General features: G+C 33.3%; 2 protein-coding genes across 8 annotated transcripts in view; both read right to left on the reverse strand.

The window, feature by feature from the left end:
* Positions 1-7,423, reverse strand: part of LOC113520436 (protein capicua homolog) — a 46,909-nt gene extending 39,486 nt beyond the window's left edge. For 3 of the 7 annotated variants that reach the window (XM_052898171.1, XM_031914635.2, XM_052898168.1), the window contains exon 1: positions 6,918-7,423. The gene's annotated coding sequence lies outside the window, so the exon portion shown is untranslated. The remainder of the gene's footprint in view (positions 1-6,917) is intronic. The other 4 variants (XM_031914636.2, XM_031914634.2, XM_052898172.1 and 1 more) reach the window with 3 other exon arrangements.
* A 3,405-nt stretch (positions 7,424-10,828) lies between these two features.
* LOC113520338 (dynein light chain Tctex-type 1) lies at positions 10,829-12,713 on the reverse strand. The gene is made up of 3 exons (XM_026905650.3): positions 12,555-12,713; positions 12,314-12,479; positions 10,829-11,478 (listed from the first exon to the last, which is right to left on the reverse strand). The coding sequence occupies exons 1-3, from the start codon at positions 12,588-12,590 to the stop codon at positions 11,330-11,332; spliced, it is 351 nt and encodes a 116-aa protein (XP_026761451.1). The 5' UTR covers positions 12,591-12,713; the 3' UTR covers positions 10,829-11,329.
* Positions 12,714-12,730: the final 17 nt, after the last annotated feature.

Consider the following 12,730-nt stretch of genomic DNA (forward strand, 5'->3'; position numbering starts at 1 on the left):
AGTGTGTGATTATCTAGCAACGACAGATTTTTTTCATATATAATTTTTTATAACATACTTATTTGGAGTAGATTTATCTATATGGAATGTTCAGAGAAACAGACGTTTCGGAATTGAACTATCTCTCCGAATCGCAGGCTTACTGAGTGGAAAGGATCGCCCATAGACAATAGAGATCAAAAGAATGTATAAGGCACAGAATGACAAAAGCATTATGTCAGCAGTAGCGCGTCAATAGCAAAACCTGTCTCCACAGACAGAGATACAGATAGAGAACGCACTTACTTTAATTTACAAGAAAAATAAACACGTCAATTTCTAAGCTTTTTCATAAATTGTACATAGGAAATTTAAATCAAAATTTAACCGGAATCTTTTATAGTCTATTGAGCGTAAGTTAAAGATAAACTTGGAGAGAAGGTGTTTATAATGGGGAACGTAGATCCTAATACAAGCAATAGATCCCGTTAGGTTCAGGTTAATTTTGATACTTAATAATTATCACAATTTCTAAGAGATACTGACGATGTAAGAGACTTGCGACCCCATTTTTAGCAACATATATCCGACCTGCAAGAGAACCACCTGGAAATTTTCATGAGTAATTTATTTATTCCCATGAAAGACTTCACGATGGGATAATCATCGTTTCATCTACCACTGCTGCCTTGCCATTAACATAGGCGAGTGTACAAATTGACACGTAAAATACAGGGTGGCCCATAAGTCCTTAGTAATGAAAAAAATTAATTAAAATAAAACTAATTACACTATGAATAATATTTTTATTTGTAAATATAGCTAGAAAAACGGGAATTATTTTTTGTAAATAACGTCGTCCAAATGTAATCCGTTACAGTCACGGCACTCTTGCAAACGCCTTCTGAAATTGTCGATGACTGCGCGGCACGTCACTGCTGAAATGCTTGCCATTTCTCTGCGGATGTTTTCTTTTAGGTCATTAATTGACCGCGGGTTAGAGTCGTACACTTTAGCCTTAAAGTAGCCCCACAAAAAAAAATCCATTGGAGTCAGATCCGGGCTACGTGGTGGCCAGGAAATGTCTCCTCTCTTAGAGATAACTTTGTTTGGAAAAAGTTGACGGATAACGGGCATAGCAGTATTGGAGGTGTGGGAAGTTGCTCCATCCTGTTGAAACCATGTTCGGGCATTAAAGCCTGGAAAGTTTTGCAATTTTTGTGTGAAAAACTCCTCGATCATGGCCACATATCGGTCCGAAGTAACAGTAACAGCACGCCCTCTGCCGTCCTCAAAAAAGTAAGGCCCTATGATGCCATGGGCTGACATAGAAGCCCAAACTGTAACTTTAGGGCTATGTAGGGGCTTCTGGTGCTTAAGTTTTGGATTATTCGGGCTCCAATAGCGGCAATTTTGTTTACTAACATGTCCGTTAATGTGGAAGTGTGCCTCATCAGAGAACATTATGTTATTGAACGAAGTAAACCGATTAAACATTTCATTAGCATAATTCACTCTCTGAATAGCATCAGTTTCTTTTAATTCTCGCACGAACTGAATTTTGTAAGGGTGCATAAGTAAATCTTTCTTCAAAATCCGTTGTAACGATGTCCTGGATACGTTTAATGCACTGGAACGCTTACGAGTTGACTGTGTAGGATTTTCACGAATAGATTGTGCCACTGTGTCGATGTTTTGTTCCGTACGTGATGTCCTTGGGCGACCCAACCGCGGTTTATCTAACGTCGAACCGGTCTCCTCGAACTTAGCAACCCAATTCTTAATCGTTTGGAGAGCTGGGGTGTCATCAAAGTTGTGTAAACCTTTGTGTTCTCGAAATTTACGCCTCGCAACGGTTGCCGAATTGTTGTTTTGATAAAACTCGCGCACACAAAACGCACGGTCCGCTCCGGTGAAACGCTCCATCGCGACTAAATTCCCAGAAACCGAAGTTACTGCCCCCGCTTCCCCTGCACCGCTTACGCGCGCCGTTTTCGTTTAATTCAAATTTTACTTTTCTAAGGACTTTTGGGCCACCCTGTACAATACGTTACGACATCCATTTACATCCATATCCGCGCCTCCCAGCAACATTACAGTACAAAACAACAGATGCAATTATGCAAGTTATTTTGTTACCTCATAATCAAGTAGTATTTTTTTTACATACTGATTTACATAAATATCATCAATCAATCAATAACAATGATGTATACCTAACAGAAAAGTAGCAATAGCAGTACTAATAGGTATTATCGCTGTCACAGTGATAATAATAGTACGAATATGATAAGAGACAAAGCCAAAAAACATTTCGCAATCGGCATTATGATTTTTTTTTTGTCATATCACATCACGAATACAATATTCTTGGAACTGCGTTAATTGTACATATTTTCAGGAACTACTGCTTGCAGCAATGGTGTCTAGCAGTACTTATCCTTGTAATCGTCGAGACAAAGACTGCATAACAAGTGCGGCAATTACATTGCAATTTCATATTGTAGCTCTAGCAAAATCAGTATTTTAATAAGTATATCTATGAATAAATTGTCTGTTTTGTTTCTCAACAGTCATTACAATTCAACACTATCATTAAGGATGCGGGAAGAAAGAATTTTAGTAATGGAAATTAATAATCAAATATTCAATTATTTTTTATAATTAAAGTTATACAGTTAGGTCGACCTCCACACGGTGCCCCCTGAAAACTATCGTGATTAATTTATTGTAAAATTCGTCACGATGGACCAACTAACCTGCTTCATCATCCCTCACATCATCATCCCCAATCATTACAACAAAACAAATGTAAACGTTCAAAAGTGGACATTCAGGACATCCTTAAATAAAATCCTGCGTCATTTATAGCAAGGGAGATCTAAAAACAAGAACTATAAAGTCAATGGAGATAATATACTGATTTGATGTGTTTGATCAATTCCTGATAGATCTCTCACTCTATACAGATAAAAACAAGACCACAAAATAAGATGGCACACAAAAAAAATATGAAAAAAAAATCTATGTTCCATCAATTATTTAAATATTCAATTGCAGCCATTAAATTAAAAGCATACGTAGAATATGTAACGTACGTACGTATTTAATTGCGTATAACTCATCTATCGCTAATACTACGTCACTACAGTATCAATCATCAAAAGTAGTTCACTCCTGATGATCATTATCATATCGATCATCAGAAGTAACTACTACTGTTATCTAATTGGCTATAATCAATAATAATGATGATAATGTAAAGGGAACCTCAAAGGTGATTGTCGTTGTCTGTCTGATCTGCTACCGTCTAGAGCCACGGAACCTATGATATATAAATAGAATATCTTACTAATATAATAAAATTGTCACCAGACGGTGTCTGTACATTGAAAATATATAAGAAAAAATTATGACTTATTAAAAGGAATAAATTCCAAAACAATATTTAGGATTGTTGTCTAAATGTTTATTCCAGGGGAAAGGGATTGTTAGTTATGGGGTCTAATGAACCCATTGCTAGCAATACACCTTATCAGGTCGACCTCCACGCGGCTCCCCCTGGAAACCATTGTAGTTAATTCTAATGGAATTCATCACGATGGGCTAGCTGGCCTGCTTTCATCGTCACCTATCATCTCTCATTAAAAAAAATGTTTGTTCCGTCATCACGCTAAAACTAATGCACCAAATTGAATACGGTTTTCACATTTATGTTCCTGAAAGTCTATTGTAACATTAAATGTATGATGTATTTTGATATGCCATCTAGAACTGCCTACCTTCTTTCTTAATTCACGCTACGAAATCATGAGCAAAAACTAGTATAGAATAGAATCTAATGATTTAAGTTGGAGGCAAAAACTAACGTAAAGGACATGCAGTTACGACATCTATTTAAATATATAATCTGTGGCCACAATTATCCAGTAAATATGTAGCAGTAGCCAGCATCGACATTTACATCTCTACTTATATTAAAAGCACAGATGGGTCGAATTTTTATCAGGGAATCATATAAAATTATAGACATATTGTGAGCTTGTCTGAACGTGTTTGTTAAATGTTAACGACCTTGGTGATTGGATCATTGAATACTCTGGGTCATAGAGAGGTATATTATACCTACACAACAACATTACAATATTATTGAGCGTAATGACTAATGACGTTTGTACACCAATGATGAATTAAATATAAGGTAACTAAGGTAAGCTTTAAGCTAAAGATAAAGCTTAGCTTACCTACCTACTTATGGTCCATATACCAAAGGAATATTTCAGGAATATATGAAGCCTGGGGCAGTCAAACAATAAAATTCATAAAAGACAAAGATAATGTGACAATTAAAAAAAAAAATTCAACATAAAATTTGTAAGATTTGAACATGTGAATCATTAAATAACTGTTAAACACTTATACAGATAGATTTCCTAATTCTAAACAGAATCTTGAATAATTTATAAAAAAAATATTTTAATTTCTTAGATACTTAATCCTATGTATTTACAGGGTACAGAGAAATAACACCTGAGTCATCAGGAATGACAACAAGGGAGTATCATGGATAAAACAGTATACTATGTTATATCCATCATACTGCTCATGTCTATAGGCAAGGATAACCACTTTCCATCAGTTGGGCTATCAGCTTGTTTGCCATTCTAAGTTGCATAAAAGAATGTAGGTAGTCAAGTAAAAAAAAAATTAAGTAAAAAGCCTTTTTCATTTTTACGTGATGAGTTTGCAAAATAAGAAATAGCAAAATATTGAAAAAAAAAAATTTGTATTAAGATATTTTTTAAAAAATAAATTTCATGTTACTGTTTCTGACAATTCTCATGTTTTTCCCACTTTTAGAAAAACTGTACCAAGACTGGGCCCAATATGAAACATTTTCTTTATTTATGAAGTTTGATTGAGAAATTAAATTAATTCCCTTATTATTGATTTGCCCAAAGACACAATTAGAAAAATGAAATATTGTTAAGTGGTTAACAATATTTCGATTTCGAACAAATTAAATTTAAAATTAAACATTAATTATTACTTAATTGACTATATTTTTTATGCGAAAGTCACAAGAAAACCATGATGGCTTCCAAGGAGTATGTGTGGAAGTCGACTTCATAAGTATATTGTTATTAATGAGGCTTTAGTCTCTAATATTAACATTATGGTTATTTATTTATTTAAATTGTGATACATAGGTAACAATGGATGATAAAACAAGATAAGTCCTCTATGATCAACCCCATCTATCAATGTATATAAATTTGCAATTATATAAGAAAAATATATATATAAAAAAAAAAAGATTGTAATATGTTTCAATATCCTTTTGGTAGAGATCAAAAGAACCAATGCTACTGATAAAATTTGTATAGGAAGAACTACAGAATGAACCATCTCAATTTAAAAAGGAAACATGGAAATCTTTTTTGAATGGCTTACATATAAAAGAATAGGTGGATATGACAAATTAGCAAAAATTAATAATACAAAAAAATATATTAACTTTAAATAAAATACTAGTTTTAAAAGATCTATATCTCATATCTCTTAATATGGATTTTTTTGTATTAAAGAAAATAGAGAACTAATGGCTTTATATTGAGTAGTTAAGAATTGTAATTTTGAAGTTTTAAATGATGCAATGCTGACATTCTAAACATTTATAATATTTGCACCAGGTACTGTGTTGGTTCTTTTTGTAAATAATTTGCCATTTAAATACTTGATTATCTATCTAGCTTCCATAAAGTTTATCATGTTGTTAACACTATAGTTGATTTATTATTAGATTGACATATTAGAGTGGTAATTATGTCACAAATAGATTTGTATTATACTTCTTATTGGTGCACATAATTATTAGGAAATACTATAATGTCTAGAACTGAGCTTATCAAGTCCTCATTATAATTATGATAAATATGTAAAATTATACATACACACAGCAATTCTTAACTTTAATTACAATATGGGTACCAAAAATTTGCATAGAATCCAACAGCATAATAATTTGGTGAAACTTTGAATATAGAACTTTATTATATATTAGGTACAGGAATTATGTATTTCTGTTTCTTTCTATTTTCACCTCATTTCTTCTTTTGTCTTCTATCCAAGGGGTTCAAGCTTTAGTTTTTCATATAGATTACTATTATAATATACAATTTAAACAAGTTACTAAACTAAATCATAACAGTATGTGATTGAGCTTGGAATTAGAGGTATAATCTACAATAAATTTTGTTTCCAATAAAGTGTCCTTCTCAAATTAAATTTTATTTAGTAATACCCAAAAAGTCTAAAGTAATTTTACCTAAATATATTATATTGTTTTTCCTTAAAACTATATTTTGTTTATTAGATAACAATTACAATGTTATGAATGTTAACATTGCATCAATGTTAAAAAAAATATATTATTTAAAAAAGAAAATATTTTACACATCAATAGGTTTGCATATCTTAATGATCACAGGATACCTAAAGTGGTACAAATGCACCACTTTACCTACGAATTGTGTGTTAACGCAAAGTTATGGCATGTGGTAGGAACCTATTGCAGATTGAAAAAAAATCACGTTAGAATCGCCAATATATTTGTATAGTGTAATCAGCTGATAAGGATTCTGTGGACACGACGTATGTAACTACAGCTCACAATATGCATGACGGTCGGCGCATGCTTACAGATTGAGCGGAATCAATTAGCCTCTCAGAACCTGTGCTACGCACGAGACGGCCGCCGAGCGCGCCGCCTGCACTAATGACTAATCTCATCTCCATCAACACGGCTGCGCCATCACGATGCACAAAATCGAATGCCATTATTTATTCACCTGCATGTTTATTGTCATATGCGCCCTATATACATGCGCAGACATTATCTCGTTTTTTATATATACCACCACTCATTGGCCACTCACCGTCGCTTTCCATTGTCTTAAACACGACGCACCGTGTAAACAGCCTAACCGCATATTATAACAAAATGGAAGTCCAACTAGTCCGCACTGTTATGAGGATTTTATGAGCGATCCGAGCTAGTCCGAGCACCTCTCGAGTTGTAAAACGTTGTTACTATCCTGTCGTAGTATTTTAGCAGCCCCCCTCCAGTTTATTATCTGCCGTCACCAGATTATATTATTCACGATCACAAAGGAATATATTCATAAAACACTATGAAACACCACAAAACGTACAATTAGATGACGATTTAGACAAAAATTAAGGTCCACTTGAAAATAATAATCATTGAAGCGTTTGACGTCCCGCGACACAACACCCACATCAAAAAAATTCTACATAGCGACTGGCCTGGGCCCGCTTTCAATAATTTCCACTTGAATAATATCTCTGTTTCACTCGTTCACCATTCATTTAACTATTTCTCAATACGCGTAAAAGAGACAGAAATATATAAATATTTCCTATGTATGAATAGAATTGGTGTTGTGAAGTATCCCTCCCCGGCGATGGCCGAGGCGAGTTGAATGGACCCGAGACGCGCTCAACCATTGGATCGATGACGGGTCACGTGACACAAATATGTCGCACAACAAAATTACCCGCGAAATTTAAAATAAACGTCTGATAGGGCTTTGATTCTTAAATTTAAAAAATAATGTAATTGTAAATACCGGTAGTCATTTATTTTTAATTATTAAAATTGTTAATTGTAGAAAAACTATTCTAAGTATTTTATTATTCTCAAAACGGCAATTGGAAACAAATTGCCGTTTCTGATATCGGTGTATTCTGTAAGAATGAGCTGCATTCTATTTAGATTATAATTAACTTCTAAAAGGTTACGTAAGAAATTTTGTTCATGGCATTTTTATTATTTTAATGAATGAAATAGGAATAGTAATCAGTGGAGCAGCAGTAAGGAATGATAGGTGAGAATTAAAAGGCAGGTCTCTTTAAATAGATGATAATGAAGTGGTAACCCCGCCTGCACTAACGGATACACTGGTGGGCCACCAGTGAGAAATAATAGATCAGGATATACGCAAATCAGTTAGCCCATCGTGACAAATACATCAAGAATAAATGACGATGGTTACCAGGGAAAACAGCGAGGCGGTCGACTTGATAAAATGTATAGCTAACTATGGGGCCGCTAGTACAATTCGTAACAATCGTTTTCCCCCTGAAAAGGCTGGTCAGTTAGGGTATCATGATGAATACACCTGGAATTTAGCGTGATGGTTTTCAGGAGGGACCACGTGGAGGTCGACCTAACAGGGTATATTACTAGGAATAGGGCCCATTACTAACAATCCCTTCCCCCCACTCCGTGGAGGAAATATCTGCCTATATTTGCACTAGGTACCTTTGCAAGAACTAAGTGGCAAAGAAACCCTCTAACTAGTTCACCAACAGGGGAAAGGGATTATTAGCAATGGAGTTTGACAGTCCCATTGTTAGCAATAAGCCCAACCGAGTCGCCTTCCACGTGGTCCTCCCTGAAAACCATCATGTTGAATTCCAGGTGAATGAGTTAACCCATTGTGCCGAATTCCACTAGATTTAACGATAACACGATGGTTTCCAGAGGAAACCGCGTGGAGGTCGACCTTATAGGGTGTATTGTTAGCAATGAGTCAATTAGACCCCATTACTAATAATCCCTTTCCCTCCGGATATTCTAGATCTTTCCCCAGATGTTTGTTGCCTGGTTACTAATAATACAATCTGTATTATAAAAAATCCTAGCCGTACCAGTCTTCTGGATAGTCCAAGGTCCTAAAGGGATACCAATATGAGAAACTCCATAAATTTAATAAACGATCACACCAAATTTGTCTTTGGAATAAACAGCCTGTTGACCTTATTTCCTCATTGAAAAAGGCACCAAACTCATCAAAGAACACACCTTTCTTTTTGTCGTCAGAGAGATCACCATCAAAAAGTTCCTTACAAGCACCAGGTAGGCTAAGGTTGGCTGTGATCCTAGCTTGAGGGAATTGGTGTGATAGTATAGTAAAAATATTATTTATTAAAATAAAACTTACACTAATATAATTTATTAATGAAATGTACACTTATATGCTGGTATCGTTAACCCAAGTTTTCGACAAATTAATCACTGTTATGTTTCGGAGTTTGGAGTCATGTTTTAAAGAAGTCGTTAGTGATGCACCTAGAAAATGAAAGTCCTCTATCAAGACGACCGTCACGCGGTGTCCCCAAGTGATCATCGTGATTAATTCTCAATGAATTTATCACAATGGGCAAACGAACTTGATTTCACTTCTCATCATCATTCAATGGTACGCCGCATCATATACTGAAAGTTCAGGTGTAATGTTACAATTCCATTTTCGTCCAATTAACAAAAGTGCGACTAACATTTAAATATGGAGGGGACCAAGATTGTTAGTGACTAGCGGTCAGGTCGAACTCTACGTAGCCTACCTTGAAAATAATTGTGATTAATTCACTGGTATCTCATCAGCATAAATCAATATTGCAGATAAAGTTACCATTATTTTTATCGACAAAAAATAAAAAATAAACTAATTAAAGAATAGAAAAGTGACTGGAGAAGATAAAATATTTATAGAACTCATAAAGTATTCAGATTACCTCAATTGGACGAAATTTTTAAAATGATAAAAATTTACAGTACAGCTGAGATTTAGAAAGATTTCAAAATAACTAAAACTATTGCTATAATGGTTTCCAGGGAGAAACACGTGGAGGTCGACCTAATAGCGTATATTGCTGTCAATGGGCTATTAGACCCCATTAATAACAATTCCTTCCCCCTAGATTTGGGAACATATCGCTTTTGTAGATCTGGAGAGGTCTTTCGATAGATTGAAAGAAATTGATAGAAGTATTAAGGGATTCGGAGTTAGATTTAAGAGATAGAACAATAATCTACGTAATATATAAATACTAAGAAACTATAACAGACGTAGGAAAAGCAAGAAATCGTCAAGGAGTAAGATAAGTTTGTCCATTGTCACCATTTAAATGTAACATATTTATACAGACAGCTATAAGAAAATTTTCAGAACAGAAGAGGCAAAATGCTGAGCCACCATGTCGTACAGGGAGGTCAGATATGGTTTGAAATAGAGTTGCTTGGTAGAGAATTCATGAATTAGTTACCCTTACAACAGAAGAAACCATTAAATAAAAATAATGTCACCCAAATGCACTTGTTTCTTTTTCATCATATATTTACTTACACTACTTAATTATATATATATACACACACACACACAAATGCGCGCGCGCGCGCACGCACGCACGCACACATAGTCTGTATTTTGTAATTAACTTTGGCTAAGTTATATACTAGAAATGTTTTAATGTTAAGTTTATTCTTGCACTTTATATCTTATTATTGTTATCTGTGTATTATGACACTATTTGGTTGCCTTGTATTTGTGTAGTCCATGGAGATGGGGCGCTGGTGACTTGTAACACAGGTTCTTCTAAACCTATCACAAGCACCAGTCTCTCACAAAATTGGTCTTCATATCAAATTGTATCTCAAGTTGTCACTTTATTCTACTTTTTGTAAAGAGAAAATAAACCATTCATTCATTCATTCATATATTACTATATATAGTATTCTATCTAGACCATAAAAATACCATTAACCAATAGATAGTTCGACTGCTCAAACTATTACTTACAGAAATATGGATTTTTTACTAGAAGTTTGTTATAAAATAACATAGGGAACTGACTTTACAAGAATCCTTTTTCCTGTATTTAAACAAAAACGCGATAAAAGTTTGTAGGGAAATTTCAATGATAAATTTCATCAGGATGAAAAATTCCTTCACCAATTCTAGGATAAAAAAAAAACAATATATTGGTTTTAAGATACATATTTATTTAGTACGAAAATATATCCTACTTACTTAAAATTAAGTATAACTATAGAAGTTAAAGGCTATTGTTTCAAACCATATAACTTATGAATGTTATTGCATACATTTTTATGCAAATATTGTTACAAACCTACACCATTGTAAGCAAGGTGGATGGCAAATATTGAATACAGATAAGTGCTATGATTTGCAACAACTATTTAAATTATTGGAAACAAAAAAAAATAATGAAAAAAAATGTAATTCTCAATAAACACTACAGATCAAATATATTCTATTTATTATATAATATAATTTATGGACTACTAAATTAATAACACATTGTAACTGAAAGTATTTCCTCAAATTAATATTATATCCTGTAAATACTATTTTTTTTGCTTTGTATACTTTTTTAAATAAAAAAGCAGAATGTCATTAAAAATGTGTAATTAAGCGATAAGTGGCTTAGTTAACTTAGATTGACCAATGTTATAATAATGTTAGATGCCGAGGCCAAATACAGAAACAATACAATACATAGTTTTGTTTTCCCAGCGCACAGTGCATGAACCATCCGTATTGTTGTCCCAGAAGCAAGAGGAGGCTGTGTGAAGCCCTGCACCATTTTTTTGCATTATTGTGCACGTCACTGTAAACAATTTTTTTTAGTAAATATTAAATATCTTATTAAACTAACATTTTATAAAAAGGAAAATTTTTCTGTTTGTAATAATCTCAAAATTTTTAACCAATTTTAATAACTCTTTCATCAATAGAAAACTACATTATTAGCAAGTAATATGTGCTGTAGTGATCTAATATACACTTTTAACCTGTATACCCATAAAAAGCCAGGGCAAATTGCCAGTAATATTGTAAATATGAAATCTAACCTTTTTTTGAATATTCCTTACTCAATTACATTTAAGCAGCTGTATGAATTTGAATGAATTTTGATATCGGTTAGTTTTTATCCTAACAAATATACAGAGTACATCAAATCTTTATTTAAATATGTAAAATACTTATAAGCTAAGTGTGTTTTTATGTGTTTGACAATTAAAGTTTCAGACCAACTCTCAAGTGATGAACTAAACAATAGCATGTTGTTTAAAAAAGATTGCAAATGTGTCATATATTAATCACAATAAACATTATCTTCTGAAATTAAATATCAAACAATTGGTGGTAGACAAATATTTTTCTAATAAAATATTAATTTTTTTCAGGGCAACTAACTTGTTGGAAAAGAAATACTTCTTTCCAACTGGTTCCAATATAGCCTGTCTTATCCTAGGAGAGGCCATATTCTAGATCTTCTATATGACATGACACTTTGTGTTTCTTGGTTTTCCTCCTCCTATTGTTATTTTTTAAATTTTTGTAAAATTAAAAAACAAAAGAATACCAACAAACGGCTATCATTATTATCATGCCGGCTATAGTTACGCTTTGCGCGGGTGTGTATCATTATACATACGTACCTATATATTTGTAAGGCTTTTGCAGTTTCGTCAATTGACCCAAACAAGATTCCACTACGGCAGATGTCCACTGATTGACTTTATTATGTTGATATGCAGTACCACCGATTGAATTTTCAATAGCTTCTTTAATAATTTTGCTTACATCGTCAACAATAAATTGATTCTGAAACACGTCATGTCGTTATTAAAATGAATCAATATATTTTAATTTCACCATTATAAACTTATGTAAACTTACTTCCTCAGAAAGGTCATTGCATTCTTTCACCTCCATGATTTAAAATAAAATTTTAGAACCTGATACTTATTAAAAATTGTTTGATAAAGAAAAGTGTTAAAAATTCAACAACAAAATTTTTGACGCACGCTTAATGTGACGCGCTATGACGAAAATTGGAAATATCAACTTGACAT

The sequence above is a fragment of the Galleria mellonella genome, unplaced genomic scaffold (assembly GCF_026898425.1).
Source record: "Galleria mellonella isolate WM207_F2 unplaced genomic scaffold, CSIRO_AGI_GalMel_v1 utg40, whole genome shotgun sequence".
Lineage (NCBI taxonomy): Eukaryota > Metazoa > Arthropoda > Insecta > Lepidoptera > Pyralidae > Galleria > Galleria mellonella.

What these genes read in the sequence shown, in the direction of transcription:
- LOC113520338 (XM_026905650.3), bottom strand. Translation starts at nt 12,590, where the DNA reads ATGGAGGTGAAAGAATGCAATGACCTTTCTGAGGAA. An exon ending in GCAATGACCTTTCTGAGGAA is followed by an intron (nt 12,480 to 12,554) that starts GTAAGTTTACAT and finishes GACGTGTTTCAG; the next exon opens with AATCAATTTATTGTTGACGA. An exon ending in AAAGCCTTACAAATATATAG is followed by an intron (nt 11,479 to 12,313) that starts GTACGTATGTAT and finishes AATTGTTTACAG; the next exon opens with TGACGTGCACAATAATGCAA.